This window comes from Athene noctua, chromosome 28 (assembly GCF_965140245.1).
Source record: "Athene noctua chromosome 28, bAthNoc1.hap1.1, whole genome shotgun sequence".
NCBI classification, from domain to species: domain Eukaryota; kingdom Metazoa; phylum Chordata; class Aves; order Strigiformes; family Strigidae; genus Athene; species Athene noctua.
The window spans coordinates 821126-842732 of NC_134064.1; the positions used below are offsets into that span (position 1 = coordinate 821126).

The window sequence follows — 21607 nt, forward strand, 5'->3', positions numbered from 1 at the left end:
GAGCCTTTTGACCTCCTTCCTCTATGTAGCCTAAGAGCACACTCTTGTAAGGTGTGTTGTCTTTCATCTGGAGAGTGTATACAGGAGGCTGGAGGTTCCTTCTCGTCTCTGGGGATAGTTCAGAGGGCAGGCAGAGCTGTCAGAGTTGAAAGATGGTCATGCGTCGGCATTTTGGCTTAAACTAGTTATGCCAGGCGTCAGAACAGCAGCACTAGAAATGTAGTCAGAGCAAAGGTGCATGATGAGAAGTAGCACAGCAAGCTTTCTTCTTGTCACCATGCTGATGTCCCCTCATTGCTTGGGAGAGGTAGCCTCTTTAATAATAACCCTGTAAAACAGCCTTAACACTAACACAATTCTCAATTAAACTATTGTTTTTATTATTTTTTAATAGCACCAGATGGAACATTCTTGGCAGAAGGAACAAGAACACTTGATGTGCAGGAAGCAGAAGAAAAAGTGTCACAAGAAGGGCAGAGGGTAGAGGAAACTCAAGCACTTGAGAAGGCAGATTTTATTGAAGAGGAAGGAGAATTTTGCACCAAAGAGGCAGGAGAAGAAGTAGAATGGGTGGGAGATTTGCTGCCGCAGGAGGAAATCCTGGCTGTGCTGCAGGCAGAGGGTCAGCTTGTGGTGGAGGAATCTGCTCCTGAAGAGAGTGCCATGGCAGAAGGACATCCTAAAAGACAGGTGACAGGGAAAGGAAGGGAGCTTGGCACAGAGCTGGCACGTGGGGAACAGGATGTTCTGGTGGAGGGGATGGAGAGCGAGGCAGATCTCGAAGAGCAGGAAACTGGGGAAGAGGAGCTGTCAGGGGGAGGGGATAACCTTGGCCGGGAGGAAGGCAGAATGCAGCCCGAGGGGCTGGGGGGAGCTGAGGACCTCTCTGAGAGTGATGACGAGGACACTGAGATAGAAGAGTCAGAGGGTGAGGAGAAGCTGGAGGAGGGAGAACTTGAAGAGAAAGACGTGAGAGGTGCTGTGTCTGCAGGAGACGAGAACCTGGAGGAGGGAGAACGTGGGAAAGTTGTGGGGAGTGCTGTGTCTGAGAGAGAGGAAAACCTGGATAAGGGAGAATTTGAAGCAAAAGATATGGGCAGTGCAGTGTCTGAGGGAGAGGAGAACATGGAGGAGGAAGAATTTGAGAAAGAGCTGGGGACTGCTCTCTTTGAGGGAGAGAAGGAACTAGAGGAGGGAGAACTTGAAGAGAAAGATGTGAGAAATGTTGTGTCTGCAGGAGAGGAGAACTTGGAGGTGGAAGAATTTGACGTGAAAGATATAGGGAGTACTGTGTCTGAGGGAGAGGAGAAGCTGGAAGAGAGAAAATTTGAAGTGAAAGACATGGGCAGTGCTGTCTGTGCAGGAGAGGAGAATGCGGAGGAGGGAGAATTTGAAGGGAAAGTCATGGGGAGTGATGTGTTTGAGGGAGAGGAGAAGCTGGATAACAGAGAATTAGAAGATAAAGACATGGGCAGTGCTGTGTCTGCAGGAGAGGAGAACCTGGAGGAGGGAGAATATGACATGAAAGATATTGGGAGTGCTGTGTCTGAGGGACAGGAGGAGCTGGAGGAGGCAGAATTCGAAGGGAAAGACATGGTCAGTGCTGTGTCTGACGGAGAGGAGAAGCTGGAGGAGGAAGAATTTGAGAAAGATGTGGGGACTGCTCACTTTGAGGGAGAGAAGGACCTAGAGGAGGGAGAACTTGAAGAGAAAGACGTGAGAGGTGTTGTGCCTGCAGGAGAGGAGAAGCTGAAGGAGGGAGAATTTGAGGAGAAACACATGGGGAGTGCTGTGTCTGATGGAGAGGAGAACCTGGAAGAGGGAGAATTTAAAGGGAAAGACATGGGGAGTGCAGTGTTTGAGGGAGAGGAGAAGCTTGAAAAGGGAGAATTTGAAGATAAAGACATGGGCAGTGCTGTGTCTGCGGGTGAGGGTGACCTGAAGGAGGAAGAATCTGAAGTGAAAGACATGGGCAGTGCTGTGTGTGCAGGAGAGGAGAACCTGGAGGAGGGAGAATTTGAAGGGAAAGACATGGGGAGTGATGTGTCTGAGAGAGAGGAGAAGCTGGAGGAGGGAAAATTTGGGAAAGACGTGGGCAGTGCTGTGTTTGAGGGACAGGGGGACCTAGAGGAGGGGGAACTTGAAGAGAAAGACGTGAGAGGTGTTGTGTCTGCAGGAGAGGAGAAGCTGAAGGAGGGAGAATTTGAAGATAAAGGAATGGGCAGAGCTGTGTCTGCGGGTGAGGGGGACCTAAAGGAGGAAGAATGTGAAGTTGTAGACATGGGCAGTTCAGTGTCTGAGGGACAGGAGAATCTGGAGGAGGCAGAATTCGAAGGGAAAGACACGGTCAGTGCGGTGTCTCAGGGAGAGGGTGACATGGAGGAGGAAGAATCTGTAGTGAAAGACATGGTGGGTGCTGTGTCTGAGGGAGAGGAGAACCTGGAAGAAGGAGAATTTGAAGGGAAAGTCATGGGGAGTGATGTGTTTGAGGGAGAGGGGGAACTTCAGGAGGTAGAATTTGAAGTGAAAGATATGAGGAGTGCTGTGTGTGAGGGAGACGAGAACCTGGAAGAGGGAGAATTTGAAGGGAAAATAATGGGGAGTGCTGTGTTTGATGGGGAGGAGAAGCTTGAAGAGGGAGAATTTGATGATAAAGACATGGGCAGTGCTGTGTCTGCGGGTGAGGGGGACCTGAAGGAGGAAGAATCTGAAGTGAAAGACATGGGCAGTGCTGTGTGTGCAGGAGAGGAGAACCTGGAGGAGGGAGAATTTGAAGGGAAAGACATGGGGAGTGATGTGTCTGAGGGAGAGGAGAAGCTGGAGAAGGAAGAACTTGGGAAAGATTTGGGGAGTACTGTCTGTGAGGGAGAGGAGAATCTGGAGGAGGAAGAATTTGAAGGAGAAGTGATGGGCAGTGCTGTGTCTGCGAGAGAGGGGGACCTAAAGGAGGAAGAATCTGAAGTTGTAGACACGGGCAGTTCAGTGTCTGAGGGACAGGAGAATCTGGAGGAGGCAGAATTCGAAGGGAAAGACATGGTCAGTGCTGTGTCAGAGGGAGAGGGTAACATGGAGGAGGAAGAATCTGTAGTGAAAGACATGGGGAGTGATGTGTCTGAGGGAGAGTGGGATCTTCAGGAGGTAGAATTTGAAGTGAAATACATGGGGAGTGCTTTGTCTGAGGGAGAGGAGAACCTGGAAGAAGGAGAATTTGAAGGAAAAGTCATGGGAAGTGCTGTGTGTGCAGGAGAGGAGAACCTGGAGGAGGGAGAATTTGAAGGGAAAGACATGGGGAGTGATGTGTCTGAGAGAGAGGAGAAGCTGGAGGAGGGAGAATTTGGGAAAGACGTGGGCAGTGCTGTGTCAGAGGGACAGGAGAACGTGGAGGAGGAAGAATTTGAGAAAGACATGGGGACTGCTCTCTTTGAGGGAGAGAAGGACCTAGAGGAGGGAGAACTTGAAGAGAAAGACGTGAGAGGTGTTGTGCCTGCAGGAGAGAAGCTGAAGGAGGGAGAATTTGAGGAGAAACACATGGGCAGTGCTGTGTCTGAGGGAGAGGAGAACCTGGAAGAGGGAGAATTTGAAGGGAAAATAATGGGGAGTGCTGTGTTTGATGGGGAAGAGAAGCTTGAAAAGGGAGAATTTGAAGATAAAGACATGGGCAGTGCTGTGTCTACGGGTGAGGGGGACCTGAAGGAGGAAGAATCTGAAGTGAAAGACATGGGCAGTGCTGTGTGTGCAGGAGAGGAGAACCTGGAGGAGGGAGAATTTGAGGAGAAACACATGGGGAGTGATGTGTCTGAGGGAGAGGAGAAGCTGGAGAAGGAAGAACTTGGGGAAGATTTGGGGAGTACTGTGTGTGAGGGAGAGGAGAAGCTGGAGGAGGAAGAATATGAAGGAGAAGTGATGGGCAGTGCTGTGTCTGCAAGAGAGGGGGACCTAAAGGAGGAAGAATGTGAAGTTGTAGACACGGGCAGTTCAGTGTCTGAGGGACAGGAGAATCTGGAGGAGGCAGAATTCGAAGGGAAAGACATGGTCAGTGCTGTGTCTCAGGGAGAGGGTGAAATGGAGGAGGAAGAATCTGTAGTGAAATACATGGGCAGTGCTGTGTCTGAGGGAGAGGAGAACCTGGAAAAGGGAGAATTTGAAGATAAAGACATGGGCAGTGCTGTGTCTGCGGGTGAGGGGGACCTGAAGGAGGAAGAATCTGAAGTGAAAGACATGGGCAGTGCTGTGTGTGCAGGAGAGGAGAACCTGGAGGAGGGAGAATTTGAAGGGAAAGACATGGGGAGTGATGTGTCTGAGAGAGAGAAGCTGGAGGAGGGAAAATTTGGGAAAGACGTGGGCAGTGCTGTGTTTGAGGGACAGGAGGACCTAGAGGAGGGAGAACTTGTAGAGAAAGACGTGAGAGGTGTTGTGTCTGCAGGAGAGGAGAAGCTGAAGGAGGGAGAATTTGAAGATAAAGGAATGGGCAGAGCTGTGTCTGCGGGTGAGGGGGACCTAAAGGAGGAAGAATCTGAAGTTGTAGACATGGGCAGTTCAGTGTCTGAGGGACAGGAGAATCTGGAGGAGGCAGAATTCGAAGAGAAAGACACGGTCAGTGCGGTGTCTCAGGGAGAGGGTGACATGGAGGAGGAAGAATCTGTAGTGAAAGACATGGTGGGTGCTGTGTCTGAGGGAGAGGAGAACCTGGAAGAAGGAGAATTTGAAGGGAAAGTCATGGGGAGTGATGTGTTTGAGGGAGAGGGGGAACTTCAGGAGGTAGAATTTGAAGTGAAAGATATGAGGAGTGCTGTGTGTGAGGGAGACGAGAACCTGGAAGAGGGAGAATTTGAAGGGAAAATAATGGGGAGTGCTGTGTTTGATGGAGAGGAGAAGCTTGAAAAGGGAGAATTTGATGATAAAGACATGGGCAGTGCTGTGTCTGCGGGTGAGGGGGACCTGAAGGAGGAAGAATCTGAAGTGAAAGACATGGGCAGTGCTGTGTGTGCAGGAGAGGAGAACCTGGAGGAGGGAGAATTTGAAGGGAAAGACATGGGGAGTGATGTGTCTGAGGGAGAGGAGAAGCTGGAGAAGGAAGAACTTGGGAAAGATTTGGGGAGTACTGTCTGTGAGGGAGAGGAGAATCTGGAGGAGGAAGAATTTGAAGGAGAAGTGATGGGCAGTGCTGTGTCTGCGAGAGAGGGGGACCTAAAGGAGGAAGAATGTGAAGTTGTAGACATGGGCAGTTCAGTGTCTGAGGGACAGGAGAATCTGGAGGAGGCAGAATTCGAAGGGAAAGACATGGTCAGTGCTGTGTCAGAGGGAGAGGGTGACATGGAGGAGGAGGAATCTGTAGTGAAAGACATGGGGAGTGATGTGTCTGAGGGAGAGTGGGACCTTCAGGAGGTAGAATTTGAAGTGAAATACATGGGGAGTGCTTTGTCTGAGGGAGAGGAGAACCTGGAAGAAGGAGAATTTGAAGGAAAAGTCATGGGAAGTGCTGTGTCTGAGGGAGAGGAGAACATGGAGGAGGGAGAACTTGAAGGGAAAGACATGGGGAGTGATGTGTCTGAGAGAGAGAAGCTGGAGGAGGGAGAATTTGGGAAAGACGTGGGCACTGCTGTGTCAGAGGGACAGGAGAACGTGGAGGAGGAAGAATTTGAGAAAGACATGGGGACTGCTCTCTTTGAGGGAGAGAAGGACCTAGAGGAGGGAGAACTTGAAGAGAAAGACGTGAGAGGTGTTGTGCCTGCAGGAGAGAAGCTGAAGGAGGGAGAATTTGAGGAGAAACACATGGGAAGTGCTGTGTCTGAGGGAGAGGAGAACCTGGAGGAGGGAGAATTTAAAGGGAAAGACATGGGGAGTGATGTGTCTGAGGGAGAGGAGAACCTGGAAGAGGGAGAATTTGAAGGGAAAATAATGGGGAGTGCTGTGTTTGATGGGGAGGAGAAGCTTGAAAAGGGAGAATTTGAAGATAAAGACATGGGCAGAGCTGTGTGTGCAGGAGAAGAGAAGCTGGAGGAGGGAGAATTTGAGGAGAAACACATGGGGAGTGATGTGTCTGAGGGAGAGGAGAAGCTGGAGAAGGAAGAACTTGGGGAAGATTTGGGGAGTACTCTGTGTGAGGGAGAGGAGAAGCTGGAGGAGGAAGAATATGAAGGAGAAGTGATGGGCAGTGCTGTGTCTGCGAGAGAGGGGGACCTAAAGGAGGAAGAATGTGAAGTTGTAGACATGGGCAGTTCAGTGTCTGAGGGACAGGAGAATCTGGAGGAGGCAGAATTCGAAGGGAAAGACATGGTCAGTGCTGTGTCTCAGGGAGAGGGTGACATGGAGGAAGAAGTATCTCTAGTGAAAGACATGGGCAGTGCTGTGTCTGAGGGAGAGGAGAAGCTTGAAAAGGGAGAATTTGAGAAAGACATGGGGACTGCTCTCTTTGAGGGAGAGAAGGACCTAGAGCAGAGAGAACTTGAAGAGAAAGACGTGAGAGGTGTTGTGCCTGTAGGAGAGGAGAAGCTGAAGGAGGGAGAATTTGAGGAGAAACACATGGGGAGTGCTGTGTCTGAGAGAGAGGAGAACCTGGAAGAAGGAGAATTTGAAGGGAAAGTCATGGGGAGTGATGTGTTTGAGGGAGAGGAGAAGATTGAAAAGGGCGAATTTGATGATAAAGACATGGGCAGTGCTGTGTCTGCGGGTGAGGGGGACGTGAAGGAGGAAGAATTTGAAGTGAAAGACATGGGCAGTGCTGTGTGTGCAGGAGAGGAGAACCTGGAGGAGGGAGAATTTGAAGGGAAAGACATGGGGAGTGATGTGTCTGAGAGAGAGAAGCTGGAGGAGGGAAAATTTGGGAAAGACGTGGGCATTAATGTATTTGAGGTACAGGGGGACCTTGAGGAGGGAGAACTCGAAGAGAAAGATGTGAGAGGTGTTGTGTCTGCAGGAGAGGAGAAATTGGAGGAGGGAGAATTTGGGAAAGACATGGGGAGTGCTGTGTCTGAGGGACAGGAGGAGCTGGAGGAGGCAGAATTAGAAGGGAAAGACATGGTCAGTGCTGTGTCTCAGGGAGAGGGTGACATGGAGGAGGAAGAATCTCTAGTGAAAGACATGGGGAGTGCTGTTTCTGAGGGAGAGGGGCACCTTCAGGAGGTAGAATTTGAAGTGAAAGATATGAGGAGTGCTTTGTCTGAGGGAGAGGAGAACCTGGAAGAGGGAGAATTTGAAGGGAAAGTAATGGGGAGTACTCTGTTTGATGGGGAGGAGAAGCTTGAAAAGGGAGAATTTGAAGATAAAGACATGGGCAGTGCTGTGTCTGCGGGTGAGGGGGACCTGAAGGAGGAAGAATCTGAATTGAAAGACATGGGCAGTGCTGTGTGTGCAGGAGAAGAGAACCTGGAGGAGGGAGAATTTGAAGGGAAAGACATGGGGAGTGATGTGTCTGAGGGAGAGGAGAAGCTGGAGAAGGAAGAACTTGGGGAAGATTTGGGGAGTACTCTGTGTGAGGGAGAGGAGAAGCTGGAGGAGGAAGAATTTGAAGGAGAAGTGATGGGCAGTGCTGTGTCTGCGAGAGAGGGGGACCTAAAGGAGGAAGAATGTGAAGTTGTAGACATGGGCAGTTCAGTGTCTGAGGGACAGGAGAATCTGGAGGAGGCAGAATTCGAAGGGAAAGACATGGTCAGTGCTGTGTCTCAGGGAGAGGGTGACATGGAGGAGGAAGAATCTGTAGTGAAAGACATGGGCAGTGCTGTGTCTGAGGGAGAGGAGAGCCTGGAGGAGGAAGAATTTGAGAAAGACATGGGGACTGCTCTCTTTGAGGGAGAGAAGGACCTAGAGGAGGGAGAACTTGAAGAGAAAGACGTGAGAGGTGTTGTGTCTGCTGGAGAGGAGAACGTGGAGGAGGGAGAATATGACATGAAAGATATGGGGAGTGCTGTGTCTGAAGGAGAGGAGAAGGTGGAAAAGGGCGAATTTGAAGGGAAAGTCATGGGCAGTGCTGTGTCTACAAGAGATGGCGACATGGAGGAGGAGGAATCTGTAGTGAAATACATGGGCAGTGCTAAGTCTGAGGGAAAAGAGCAGCTTGAAAAGGGAGAATTTGAAGATAAAGACATGGACAGTGCTGTGTCTGTGGGTGAGGGGGACCTGAAGGAGGAAGAATTAGAAGTGAATGACATGGGCAGTGCTGTGTTTGAGGGACAGGGGGACCTAGAGGAGGGAGAACTTGAAGAGAAAGACGTGAGAGGTGTTGTGTCTGCAGGAGAGGAGAAGCTGGAGGAGGGAGAATTTGAAGGGAATGACATGGGGAGTGATGTGTCTGAGAGAGAGGAGAAGCTGGAGGAGGGAGAATTTGGGAAAGACATGGGGAGTGCTGTGTCTGAGGGACAGGAGGAGCTGCAGGAGGCACAGTTCGAAGGGAGAGACATGGTCAGTGCTGTGTCTCAGGGAGAGGGTGACATGGAGGAGGAAGAATCTGTAGTGAAAGACATGGGGAGTGCTGTGTCTGAGGGAGAGGGGGAACTTCAGGAGGTAGAATTTGAAGTGAAAGATATGAGGAGTGCTTTGTCTGAGGGAGAGGAGAACCTGGAAGAGGGAGAATTTGAAGGGAAAGTAATGGGGAGTACTCTGTTTGATGGGGAGGAGAAGCTTGAAAAGGGAGAATTTGAAGATAAAGACATGGGCAGTGCTGTGTCTGCGGGTGAGGGGGACCTGAAGGAGGAAGAATCTGAATTGAAAGACATGGGCAGTGCTGTGTGTGCAGGAGAAGAGAACCTGGAGGAGGGAGAATTTGAAGGGAAAGACATGGGGAGTGATGTGTCTGAGGGAGAGGAGAAGCTGGAGAAGGAAGAACTTGGGGAAGATTTGGGGAGTACTGTGTATGAGGGAGAGGAGAATCTGGAGGAGGAAGAATTTGAAGGAGAAGTGATGGGCAGTGCTGTGTCTGCGAGAGAGGGGGACCTAAAGGAGGAAGAATGTGAAGTTGTAGACATGGGCAGTTCAGTGTCTGAGGGACAGGAGAATCTGGAGGAGGCAGAATTCGAAGGGAAAGACATGGTCAGTGCTGTGTCTCAGGGAGAGGGTGACATGGAGGAGGAAGAATCTGTAGTGAAAGACATGGGGAGTGCTGTGTCTGAGGGAGAGGAGAACCTGGAGGAGGAAGAATTTGAGAAAGACATGGGGACTGCTCTCTTTGAGGGAGAGAAGGACCTAGAGGAGGGAGAACTTGAAGAGAACGACGTGAGAGGTGTTGTGCCTGCAGGAGAAGAGAAGGTGGAGGAGGGAGAATTTGGGAAAGACGTGGGCAGTGCTGTGTTTGAGGGACAGGAGGAGCTGCAGGAGGCACAGTTCGAAGGGAGAGACATGGTCAGTGCTGTGTCTCAGGGAGAGGGTGACATGGAGATGGAAGAATCTGTAGTGATAGACATGGGGAGTGCTGTGTCTGAGCAAGAGGAGAACCTGGAAGAGAGAAAATTTGAAGTGAAAGACATGGGGAGTGCTGTGTCTGAAAGAGAAGAAAAGCTTGAAAAGGGAGAATTTGAAGGCAAAGTCATGGGGAGTGCTGTGTTTGAGGGAGAGGAGAAGCTGGGAAAGAGAGAATTTGAAGATATAGACATGGGGAGTGTTCTGTCTGAAGGAGAGGCGAAGCTGGAGGAGAGAGAATTTGAAGGCAAAGACGTGACTGGTGTTATGTCTGAGGCAGAGGAGAAGCTGGAGGAGGGAGAATTTGAAGGGAAAGATGTGGGCAGTGCTGTGTCTGAGGGAGAGCGGGACCCAGAGGAGGGAGCATTTGTAGGGATAGACTTAGTACCGATTGAGCTTTCTGATGAAGAGGAGGACATGCAGGACAGAGGTTTCAGAAGGCAGTTCATGTTGGGTGGAGCCCCTGAGGGAGAGGAGGAGGGAGCAAGGGAATTTTTTCCGGGAAGGACGTTGTGATGATTCTGGTGTCGGGGGGAGATGACCATGCAGATGGAGTATGTTCAGGGAAGGATGTTGTGGCTGGTGCTGTGTCTGAGAGAGAGGAGGGCCTGGAGGAGGGAGGATTTGAAGGGAAAGAGGTTGTGGTAGGAGCTCTGTCTGAGTGAGAGGACACAGAAGAGGGAGAATTTGTGGGGGAGAGCTGTGTGGAGCAACGTCCTTTGGAGAGCAGCCGATGGCAGAAACATCCCTGAGCCAGAGCCGAGGGGGAGCCGAGGCCAGAGCGGGCGGGGTGAAAGCTGAGGGGGATCAGCCAGACCTCTGTGACAACAGGGGAGAGGGGGGTAGTGCAGGGAGAGCTGCTGAGAACACGAGCACAGTAAGGACAGTCCCCTGGAGGCAACCCAGATGCCCTGGGAGCTGCTGGCAGGGCCAGAGGAGCAGCAGCCCCGTGAGGTGAGTCCTGCGTGGGTCAGCTGCTGCCCCGCGCCCGGTCGAGTCCCCGGGCTCGTCCCTGCCAGAGGCAGCGGGTGCAGCACTTGGTCCCGTTCCTTACACTTCCCTTAAGTATCTGCTACTGGCCACTGGGTAGGGGATGGTAAATCCCTTGGAGTGGCAGCTTCTACCCCCTTCCCTGTTCCCAAAATCTCCTTGCAAATGCCTTAGTTCTGGTGCTACGCTGGCGGCCCCTCAGCCCCTCGCCCCTTGCGGAGCAGCTCCCGCCACCCAGCAGTGCAGCCCCAGGTCAAGGGCAGCACCGGCTCCTCTGCTTGCTCTGGCAGCTGCTCTTAGTAAATCTCTTACAGTGGTGTATCAGTAGCTCAAAGCTTAGCGTGTTTTTTGTAAAGCTAATGTTTTTCTCGTCGTTTTGTAGGATGTTAGAAGCCCAGACGCGGTTGTCGCGCCCTCAGTACAGGCCCAGGATGGGGAAGAAACTCTCCCCTAAGCTTCTTCTGCTGCTGCCTCAGTGCTCTGTCCCGCAACATTTACACAAAATGCTGCATATTTGTGCCGGTCGGGAGCAGCTTCTCGGTGTGGAGCAGACAACTGAAATGAGCCAACCCACGAACCATCACTCCCTCGTGCTCATGAAGACCATAACTGCAAGGATTATTCCACAGCTGTCAGGCTCGCTTTCCTAAAACACAGGAATGTTGGACTGGCTGAACCTCCCTTCCTTCCCTGGGCACCGCTTGCTTCTGCCGGCTGTTGGGTGGGGGGGTGAGGGTAGATGTGCTTTCTGTGCTTGTGTTGTTGTGGAATAAGAGGTTTCACGTTTGTGTCCATCCGTGTCTGCGTGCTGACTGCATTGTTCTGTCCGTCATCTGCGTCTCGTCTGCGGACGTTTTGCTGAGAGCCGGGGCTGTCTTCGCTGCAGCGCAGGGCCCCGGCACACGTTGGTGCTTTGCTTCCGACGAGCGCATCGGGGGCAGCTCAGCAGAGATGGGGGACGGCCGGTCCCGGGGGCGGCAGTGCCCTTGCCCGGGGGTCTTTAGGTTGGGGGCTGCCTCCACCCCACGCTGCAGGCAAGCGACCCTCGGGCGTGTGCCGGAGGGCTGTGCTCTCCTCGGGGACCCGGGCGTGTCGCTGGCCACACTCCAGGGACCGCCCGGGACTTGGAATCGTTGAGAGCTCTTAAATCCGAACAACTCCGGTTCACATTTATAAATGGTTCAAGCCCAGCCTTTTGCTTCTGCTGGGCTCAGGCGGGAATAGCTCCCCGGGCCCACGGAGTCAGTGCGGGCTCTGCAGGAGGGGTGGTCGGTGTAAAGGGTTCCAGCCCAGCGCTGGCTGTGATCTCCGCTGCCGGAGCCCCCCCAGCTCTCGCGCAGCCCCGGGGCCCCCGCGAGACCCCTCCAGCCCCTGGCACCTGGCAGGCGTTGCTCGGTGGCTGCAGGATGCTCTGCCCCGGCACGGCGGGGCCGTCACCGTGTGTGCAGGTTGGGCAACGGGGCTGAAACGAGCGGGATTTTGGGTGGATTTGACACGAAGTCACTGAGGATCAGTCTACATGGGAGAGGAACTTTCAATGTGATCAAGTAATCGATGTTTGTTCCCTCCTGTGCTGAAGACGGTTGCATTTGTGTTTTCAGTCCAGAGTTTATCTCTGCTTTCTAACTGAATATTTGTGCTGCTGACGCCGTGTCACACAGATCCCCTGCAAAGCAAATGCCTCTGGCTTGTGGGCATGACTGTGCGGAAGCCGCTGGCCAGTGCACGTGGGTGATGCAGTTCAGGGGCCACGGGTGACCGGTGGCAGAGGGGGGAGCACAGGACTCTGCCTTGGCAGGGAGTCCCCGGGAGGGTCAGGATTAAAGCTGAGGCTGCGCTTAGGCAGGCCCCGAGCTGCACTGGCTCATCTGAGCGGCTTCACTGAGCGCAGGAAGAATATGCTCGAGGTGGGAGGGTTGATTCCCCCGGTGCAGGCCAGTGCCGGAGCCATCTGCACGGCCTCTGCGCGCGCTCAGACAATCCTCTCGCTCTACAAACCGGGAGAGGGGTCCCAGCTCCAGCCGGGCTACGTGCTGTGCCCGGGAGCCGCAGCCCCCCAGGAGCCCCGAGTGGCCCCGTCCCATGTCCCCAGGGCTGCGGCTGAGCCCCGGTCCTTCCCTTCCAGGGCCCAGGGCTCTTTTTGGGGGTAGAGACACCTTTAGAGAACCCCGGCACTGGGAGCGTGCTGGAGGGGCTGGAGGGGCGGGTGGGTTGGCAGCGGCAGCAGACAGCTTCACTAGTGCCGCTCGGCCTTGGGGGAGAGCAGGCGAGTGGGGAACCACGAGGCAGCCGATCTGCTGAGGCGCTCGGGCTGCAGGAGACCCGGAGCACCAGGCAAGGCCCAGATGGACGGTGCAGTAGTGGCTGGAGGGAACTGGAAAGCTGACAATTCCTTATTTAAAGTACTTATATGGCACTTGTGCATACGAATTTAGCAATTTGGGAAATCAATCCTTTGTTTAGGAACGGATTGACTCATACAAGTTCTTGTATTGCTCTAAAAACCACATTTCAAATACTCTGGTTTTATATAGAGATCGGGAAAAAAAAAGATCAGATTTCCCAAGAACACTCCACAATTTCTGAGCTCATACTGTATTGGTGAAATCATGTTTTCTCTCATGCTTCCTTCTGACAGCCACATTTACAGGATGGATACAGGCAGAAACCACCCGGACTCCACCCTGAGAGCTCACCCCTCTGCCATACCAGACGGTTTCCCCCCGCTCACGTATTCACCTTTTTCCTCCCTTTTGGACACGCTGGCAATGCCACGGGCAGCTGCTTGGCACAGCGCAGCTGCAGGGCGATGTGAGCCTGACTCATGCCTTGGACACTGTGCGTTGAAGGACAACAAAAGCCCTGTAAGAGTTAACAGAAGAACACACTACTCCCATTACTGTAGTAACTCAAGGTGCTGGGGGGGTGTCCTGGGGGCTCTGGAGGTAGGGCTGCCCGGTGCCCGTGCCCAGGGAGTCTGTCTCCTTCCCCCTCCCCTCCCCAGCTCTCACTTTACTCCTGGGCCGGCCCTGGCCAGGCCCAGCTCCAGCTGGCCAGGAGCACACACACAACCCCCCGGGCATCCAGCGGGCAGGAGAAACCCCAACACCTGCCCAAGGGCCTCACTCCTCACGGGTGACCCCAGTACTGACCTCAGCCGGGCCCTAGCTGGAGCAGAGGCTGCACCTCCAGAGACCAACATGGCCGCCCGACAGCCCTGTGCCAAGCACTGCAGCTCCCAGCATGCCCCGGGAACCAACATGGCCGCCCAGCAGCCCCGTGCCCAGCACTGCAGCTCCCAGCATGCCCCGGGAACCAACATGGCCGCCCAGCAGCCCCGTGCCCAGCACTGCAGCTCCCAGCATGCCCCGGGGCGCCGGTTCCCGCGGTCTGACCCTGCGGGGACACCGTCCCCCGGCCCGGCCCCGCCCCCCAGCCCCATGGCCGCCTCCCCGGGCTGCTCCGCAGTGAGAAATGCTGGTGAGGAGCCGGGCAGAGGGGCAGAGCGGGAGGAGGGTGGAGGGGAAGGGGACAGCGGGGGCAGGAAGAAAGAGAGTGGTGAGCCTCAGGACGGAGGGACAGAGAGAGGAGAAGGGCAGGAAGGAGGACAGAGGGACGGACAGACTCGCAGGGCGAGTGAGCGGGCCGGGGGGCGAGAGACAGCGAAGGCACCAGGAGAGTGGAGGGACAGAGACAGGGGACGGGGAGCAGCAGAGAGGGACGGAGGGGAAAGGGTGAGAGGGAAGAGCAAGGGAGAGGCAGGGGCAGAGAGCAGGGCACAGAGCAAGACAAGATGGAAACTGTCCCTAGAGACCGAGAAACAGGGTGTGGGTCAGGACAAGGGGCAGAGAAGGACAGAACAGCGATGGCCTCCGGGATGGAGACGGAGGAAGAGCGGAAGGGGATGGGGAGCAGGACAGAGGCCCAGAGAGAGGGCCCAGGCAGCTGAGCAGGGGAGACAGTGGGGAGAGAGGGGACAGGCTGCAGGAGACAGAGGAAAAATAAGGCCAGGAAGCAGCACGTGGTGACAGAAAAAAAGAGAAGGACAGGGGGAGGGAGAGAGATGTGGAGAAAGGAAGAAACTAGCAACAGGCTGTATCACGTCTGTAAACTGTGGCGAAGCTGTTGAGGGTGCCAGTTGCCTGCAGGGATACTGAATGTTGTGTGTAATCTATAATTTTTAATGTACTACAGAGCGAGTAATCCAAACTTGTTTTCACAGATTTGAACGATAAACCGTAAGCTCTTGATCCAGCGTAGCATAAAACAGACCTGCACCTGTTACTCGGAGCTGCTGTACTTGAACTTTTTTCTCGGAGTTACCGATGAAATGCTACATCTAGTGCCAAAGGAAGAGAACTTCCTGCTCACGCTCCGTGCAATTAAACTGTGGGCAAAACATGAATAAGGTGATTGTTCATCATCTTTAAGCTTTTCAGAGACACCTCACGCTGAAAAAATAAGACCATTGGAAGTACTTCAGCTTTGGATAGCCATTTAAGTGACAGTTTTCAAGCGAATACCTGTTCTTTAGTTTAGATTCAAGGTCTGTGCGTGGGGTGGAGTGGGTGTGTCTTTTAATGGGGGTAGAGTGGGGAGAAGAGGGGAGTGCCTACAAGACAAGGTGCTTTATTGCTTATCAGGAACCTGACTGCAGACGATAAAAAAGCCAAGTTAAGTATAAAAGCCTGATCCATAAGGAATAAGAAAGCATTGTTTGCACATGTGGCTAGAGCAAGTGCTAGAAGAATGGCAGAACTTTTTTCTTAAGGGAAGTTGGAGTGAAGCAGTAGCTGTAGCAGTGTAGGCAAATTTCAGAGTAGCAGTATTTTGGGGAGTGGTGTGGGAATGATCCTTTTTCTCATCGCTGTTAAGGACCAACAGTTTTGGCCTCATGGCACTGCAATAACAACGGGACTTTTGAGGCTGAGGTGTACTGAGTATTCTATAGTTTGTGAAGTCGGTGCTGCAGATCTGAAGGAATATCCTTGGGTATTGAAAGACTGCAGGCGAACTGTAGTGTATGTGCTCCAGGACATGGCATTTACTCCAGCCTGCTGGGATTTCTTGGTGGGGTTTCCTGGGCAATGCTGGTAGCAAGCACCTGTCCACTCTATCCAAAGGCTTTGGCTTCTGCTCTTGTGAACAAGTTGTTGTTCTTTTTTTTTTTGGTGGCTTTTTTTTCCCCCCCCCCGAAATGGTAAGAGCTATTGTTTATTCTAATTTGCAGAAAGAAGTAACACTTCTGGAGTAGTTCTTCGTCTAAGATGTAGGTTGTCAACCTTCAGTCCTCCCTGAATTGCATGGCAGAGTTTAGATGGACAGTTACTGGCTTGCTTATATAGGGAATGGCCAAATCCTGAACTGCTGACACAACCCAGAGACAGTAATCTTAATTTACCACTGTAGGACCCTAGGGTGTGTAAACATAAGCACAGTTGTTTTAACATCCCAGGTGAACCCCTCAGACCGGTACCGTGTAATGGGGATCCTCGCCCCGGCCTCTCCCCAGCAGAACTCTGCACACAAGGGATCTGCATCCCTGCCAGCAGTAACAGGAGAGGAGTTCAAACATGGTAAAGTCCTTCCTGTGCTTGTTAAGTGATTAAAAAATGTAATTCTTGCTATATGAAACCGCATTATCTGGATTGGTACCTAAGCACAATTCATAAGAGAAATGATCCTGCCAGCATAGCGCTTTTTGAGCACCAATAGTTCAGTATTTCAAACAAGAAGACATCGGAGCAATTAAAAAGGGAACATGTATCTTGCAAGACAATGCCTGAAGAGGCAGTTAATTTGGAGGAAGGAGAGACTGGAAGAGATCTCCAGGCCCATCAAAAGCTTACTGACCTCCATAGTAAGCGATGAGGGGTTGGCTGGTTGCTTCCTCTGATTCACGGACTCAGACTCTACAACGCGGAGAGTTACACAGCAGGCGTGTTTCCTCCAGCGCCTGGGTGCAAGGGGATTTCTCCAAAAGGTTGCACACCAACAGCACATTTGAACAAATACTTATAGAGTGGGGATCTACGTATTCATTGGATGGCATAACACAAATATCCATATGCGTAAGTGAGGCTGGGTTAGCTCTAGAGGCTGGTGTCAGCAGTCGATGTTCTCTTTGCATCTGCCCGTTGCCTCCTGGTGGGCGTCTCCAGGGTCTGTTGGAGGAAGGCTCACAGTCCTCCTCACCTTGTCTCACTTTTCCTCGGACCACACACAGATTCTCTTAGCCAGTTTCTTGAGCAACAGGAGTGGTTCCAGAAGGTTTACCACCTCTATCTTATCTAAAACCACCAGTATACTAGTTTCTACCAACCTTACATGGCTACCTATCCACTACAAAACCAGACTTGTTAAAGCACATCTGCTTTCCAAGGACATGTCTCTTATTTTTGCTGAAGACAGTGGCCCTTGGTCAGCTTTCACAGAGCAGTCAGGGCAAGCAGGATTATTAAGCAACATTCAGAAATCATTATAAATTGCTCTAAGTAAATAAGTTGCAAAGCAGGTGATCATTTCCTTCGATCACCTCCTTTCTTTATTTCCCTTGGAAGGCTGTTGCAGAACCCAAATCTTCTAAGCATTAAAGTGTTTTCTTCCAGTTTGCAGCTTAAAGTTACTCAGGGCCAGGCAGTACACATTTTTTCTGGTGCTCCCACCCTTCAATCTTAGTAACTCTCCTCCCTAAGCGGTATTTCCCTCTTCTGCATTGACAGGAGTCACCCCATTCTTCTCCCACTTGCTTTGCTGGCCCGAGCAAATCCCGCACTCCTGACGTCAGCCCGCACGTCCGTCTGCCATGTCCCAGCGATCCCCGCAGCTCTCCTCGCCAGTTCTCCCAGGGACAGTTCATCTTTCCAGGACGTGCAGGACCAGCAGGGCCACCACGTCAGACGAGCTGTGCTCTCGTCGGGGGCATTAACTCCCCTCTGCAGCTCCTGAAAACACTGTGCCTGACACACGGCGCTGCAGCGCGGCCTTATGCCCCCATCAGGCTGTTGGCTCCCGGATGCCCTCTTGTGCTTCCCTTGAGCTCCCTGTAGTTCGTCTTCCCCCTCCTCAGTTTTGACCAGCCAAAGAACGTCCAACTTAGGACTCTCAAATTCTTCCCACTCTTCTAAATAGCTTTGTGGGGGTCTCAGCCTTCTGCCCTTCAGATCAGTGGCTTATCATAACAGAAGAAGGATAGCAGTGTTTTTCCCCAAGTGAGCAAATACTTAAGCTGCTTGTTCAAATAGAACAATTAAGAGAAAGGGAAAAAAACAACAGCTAATTGGAAAGTGGAAAGTTTAATTTGGTGCTGCAGCAGCTTGAATACTTCTGCTGCAGCTGTAGCAGAGGGCTGGCACTTAAATGTCTGATCAGGATGAAAGCAAAAATCCTTCCACTAAGGTTTCAAATTACAAAATAACTTCATCTAAGGGAAGACAGAATGTATATATCTAAATATTGCTGTGTGTTCCTAGTGCCTCTCAGCACAATGATTCTCTAATGGCAGCAAGAGCTTACTGGTATGAAAAGTTTAGAATTTTAGGTGTTATTTTGAAGCAATTTACAGTTAAATCAGCAGTAGTGAGAAAACAGCCAAGAATCTGACTTGCAGAATGGGAGATGATTCGTGACTTTCTCCTCAGCTTTTACTGTGAATGGAGTTTACAGCTCTCAGTACTTGCGAGTGCCAGACTTTGTTAGGATTGGTCAGGTTAGGAACTCAGCAGGCTGCTTCATTCATCATTGTGATTTTTCAGTCAACAAAGACAGAAAGGCGGCCAACAGGTACCAGTTTCATCTGACTTTTACCTGGGTGCAGAATGAAGGTTCTTTCTGGAATCAAAACCTGCGTCTCTATCAGGATATTGGCTATTAGGGGAAGTGACTTTTTCCCACCCTTTGCTTCAGTAAAATCTTTTTGGCCCAGATGGCTTCTCCTGAGGCAGAAATGTGCAAGTACTGGGCCTGGACTGCTGCAGCACCCTCATCCTTGTCTGGGCCAGCAGCTTCTGCGTGGTCACTTTCTGGTGAGTGGCGGTGATGTGTCACCCAGGCGTTGGGCTGTCTGGGCCGGAGCTCTCCCTCAGAGCCCAGCTGGCTCCTCAGGCTCGCGTCATGGGGTCGGGGGGAAGCAGAGGCACCGCTTTGCTTGTGCAGCATTTTGCAACTCGGCTTATTTTCAGAGCTGGCCCTCTGCCCTCTGGACACAGCCCTCGCTCAAGCTGTGCACTGTCAAAGGGGTGAGGCAGGGCGTGGGCTGAGGGGGGGCTGTGTGTAGGCAGTCGATCCCGTTTGGTCCCAGGAAGCCCCACGTGCAGTTCTGGCAGAGCTGGGCTGTTGCTCCTGGCTCTGGAGAAGCCCCGTGTCTGTGACAGTGCTCCTCAGCCCAGGGGGATCCCAAAGGCTGCAGAGTTGCAGGATCAAAAGGGGCTCCTGGAGAGACACGGCTCGGTGAGGAGCAGAGCCTCCTTGGCTTTGACCTTCTCTGTTCTCCATCTGCCCAGGAGAGCAGAAAGACTTGCTTTTCCCTCCTCCCGCTGCTCAGCTGCTGTCAGTCCCTAAGCTGCTGGGTGCAGTGGGAGCCTCTTTCTGGGAAGGCCCAAGAACAAGGGGAGAGCTGCTTTTTGGCCAGGTCCTGCTGGTGTCGGAGTGGCCTGAGGTCCTGGCCCCTGCCTCCCGCCCCGCTCCCGGCTGCTCTGGGGAGGAACAGCCTGCAGTCCGTGTGCTCCAGCTGCTGGGACAGGAGCACAGCTGCAGAGAGGGGCCCTCAGGAGTGAGGGGAAGCAGAAGCATCAGCCTGATGCTTTCTGCTTCGGCTAGGAAACCGCTTCGCCCCTTGAGAAGCGAACTTGACCCCAGAGGTCAGGGTTTTCCCACTGTGTGTGTGGGGGGAAACAGCCCGACCCCAGGTTGGTGGCAGCGGGGTGTGATACTGGTTCTCCTGTCTCTGCAGGTCCCACGGGAGGAAAGAGCTCTGGCTGGACACCTTCCTCAGGTGAGCCCCGCTGCAGTAGCAAACCTCCGGCGCCAGCGTGGCCATCGGTGGGATGCTCCAGCTGAGCTGAAAGGCAGCTCGAGAGCTGGGGGAGAGGTACCCCCACTGCTGGGGCAGCGGCAGGGCAGCGCTGGCCGAATTGCTCAGCCTTGCGTTGGTAAAGTAACACTGAGCCCATCCGGCTGCCGCCACTTGCTCCTTCTGTGCCTGGATTTCTTCTGATGTAAATGGTGCTGGAGGGGCTGGCAGGGGAGAGAGCAAAGCCGGGTTCAGTGATACAGAGCTCTTCCTTTGTCCATTCCCTGTGCACAGGCAAAGGAGCAGAGCCCAGGAAATGCCGGTGACCCCGTTGCCCTTGATTGGTCTACTCATGAAAGTCTTGGGCCTCAGTGGCTCTGTAAGTGTCTCTGGGGTTCCAGCTGGGTCAAGGGAGTGACTCTGCTTTCTAGCACAGACTATTAGAGGAGTTTCTCCCACTTGGCCTTTGTTCTCTTTTCTAGGTGCTGACGTTAACTGCCCCGACCGTCAAGGCTTTGGTTCAGTGCCAGGCAAAAGTAAGCAGTGGCTACATTTCTCCTCCTTGGCGTTGTGTATGGGTGGGAGGGCCCCAGGAGAGGAAGGTCGGCCTTTCTGGGCTGGGAAGCCATCGGGACACAGGCCTCTTCCTCCCTGGAGGAGTTGGGGTGGAAGTCTCCAGTGCCGGGGTGAGAGCACAGAGGGGCAGCCTGTGTTCCCTGTGCTCACGCCGGTGCCCTGTGCCCGGCTGCGGCTGTTGTGGCCCACGCGGCAGCCGGGAAGGGTGCTGGGGCAGGGCCCTGTGGGGCAGGTCCCGAGGAGCTGGGTGTGGCACAGGCCTGGGGAGCAAACACCCCCACGGGGCTGTCCCGATCCAACACCGGGGAGGGTTCTGAAACCATCCTGAGAGCCAGACTGAGACGCAAACGAGGCTCCCAGCGACCCGGGCAGCACTGCCGCCATTGGCCGAGCGAAGCCCCGCCCCCACCCGGTTTCCTAGCGACCATTGGCAGCACTGCCGCCATTGGCCGAGCGAAGCCCCGCCCCCACCCGGTTTCCTAGCGACCATTGGCATCGCTGCCGCCATCGGCCAAGTGAAGCCCTGCCCCCACCCGTCTCCTAGCAACCCAGACATCGCTGCTGCCATTGGCCGAGTGAAGCCCCGCCCCCACTCGGTTTCCTAGCGACCATTGGCAGCACTGCCGCCATTGGCCAAGTGAAGCCCCGCCCCCTCTATGTCCTAATAATGCCCGGGATGCGACCAGCAGCAGCGATCATTTGAGGAGGAGAAAGCGAATAGTGAGGAGGTGTTGAGTAGCGAGGAGGAGTCGTGTAGTGAGGAGGAGGAGGAGGATTGCGGCGACCAGTGCAGGCGATCAGGGAGGAGGAGGAGGCGGCGAACAACATCATGGCCATGGCAAGCAGCGTCGGGACATGGCGACCAGTGCCACCAGCAGTTCCCAGGCGTGGCCGGAGCCAGACCCAGACCCGACAGGCTCCTCGGCAGAGCTGCCCCTCGCCACACCAGGAGCGCCGGCCCTTTGACCTGAGCTGCGCACCGCCGCAGTGAGTGGAGCCTGGGGGGCCCGGGGATGGTGTTGGGGGGCTCCGGGTGGGGTGCTCAGGAGGGCTCTGGAGGGCCCAGGGCCAGTTCAGGCAGGCTCCGGAGAGCAGGGGGGGGGGTCTGGGTGCCAGTCTGGTCACTGTCCCTCCCGTGCAGGCCCGGGTGGTGGTGACAGGGGGGCCATGGGGGACACGGTGCAGTCAGGGTCACCCCTTGCACGTGAACGGGGTGAACTGGGTGGCTGCACTCGTTTCATGGCCCTGGCCTTTCGATTCTGTAAGAATAACGATGCGGAATTGAGCACCGCAAACAGCTGGAAGCCCTGAAGGTGTTTCCCGGCGCTCGGCGCAGGCAGAGCGGTGGTTCTGGGTACGGGGTTTGGCCGGTGGGAGCCGTCGGTTGCAGGTCGGCGCCTTGAACCCGGCTCCTCTGCGCATCCCGGGCCCCTGGCTGCGGTGACAGCGTGTGCTGGGAGCGGGGCCGTGGCCTCAGGCCTTTCTCTTGTTGTTGTCCGGCTTCAGAGCTGATCAAAATGCCCCATCTAAATGTCGCCTGCTGACTCGGGTCAGTTTGTTCGGTAGCTGTATCACGGTGTGGTTTCTGACAAGCACGGCAGTAGTAGTTGCGGTTAATAACTGTGGAAGCCAGGGCAGTTC

At 53.7% G+C, this 21607-nt stretch overlaps 1 protein-coding gene across 1 annotated transcript in view; it reads left to right on the forward strand.

Moving 5' to 3' along the window:
* The window catches only part of LOC141971174 (uncharacterized), a 47999-nt gene that overhangs the window by 17863 nt on the left and 8529 nt on the right, over positions 1 to 21607 (forward strand). The window contains exons 8-11 of the mRNA XM_074928336.1: positions 395 to 928; positions 18021 to 18088; positions 19331 to 19372; positions 19873 to 19926. Coding sequence (XP_074784437.1) covers positions 395 to 928; positions 18021 to 18088; positions 19331 to 19372; positions 19873 to 19926 — 698 coding nt within the window. The remainder of the gene's footprint in view (positions 1 to 394; positions 929 to 18020; positions 18089 to 19330; positions 19373 to 19872; positions 19927 to 21607) is intronic.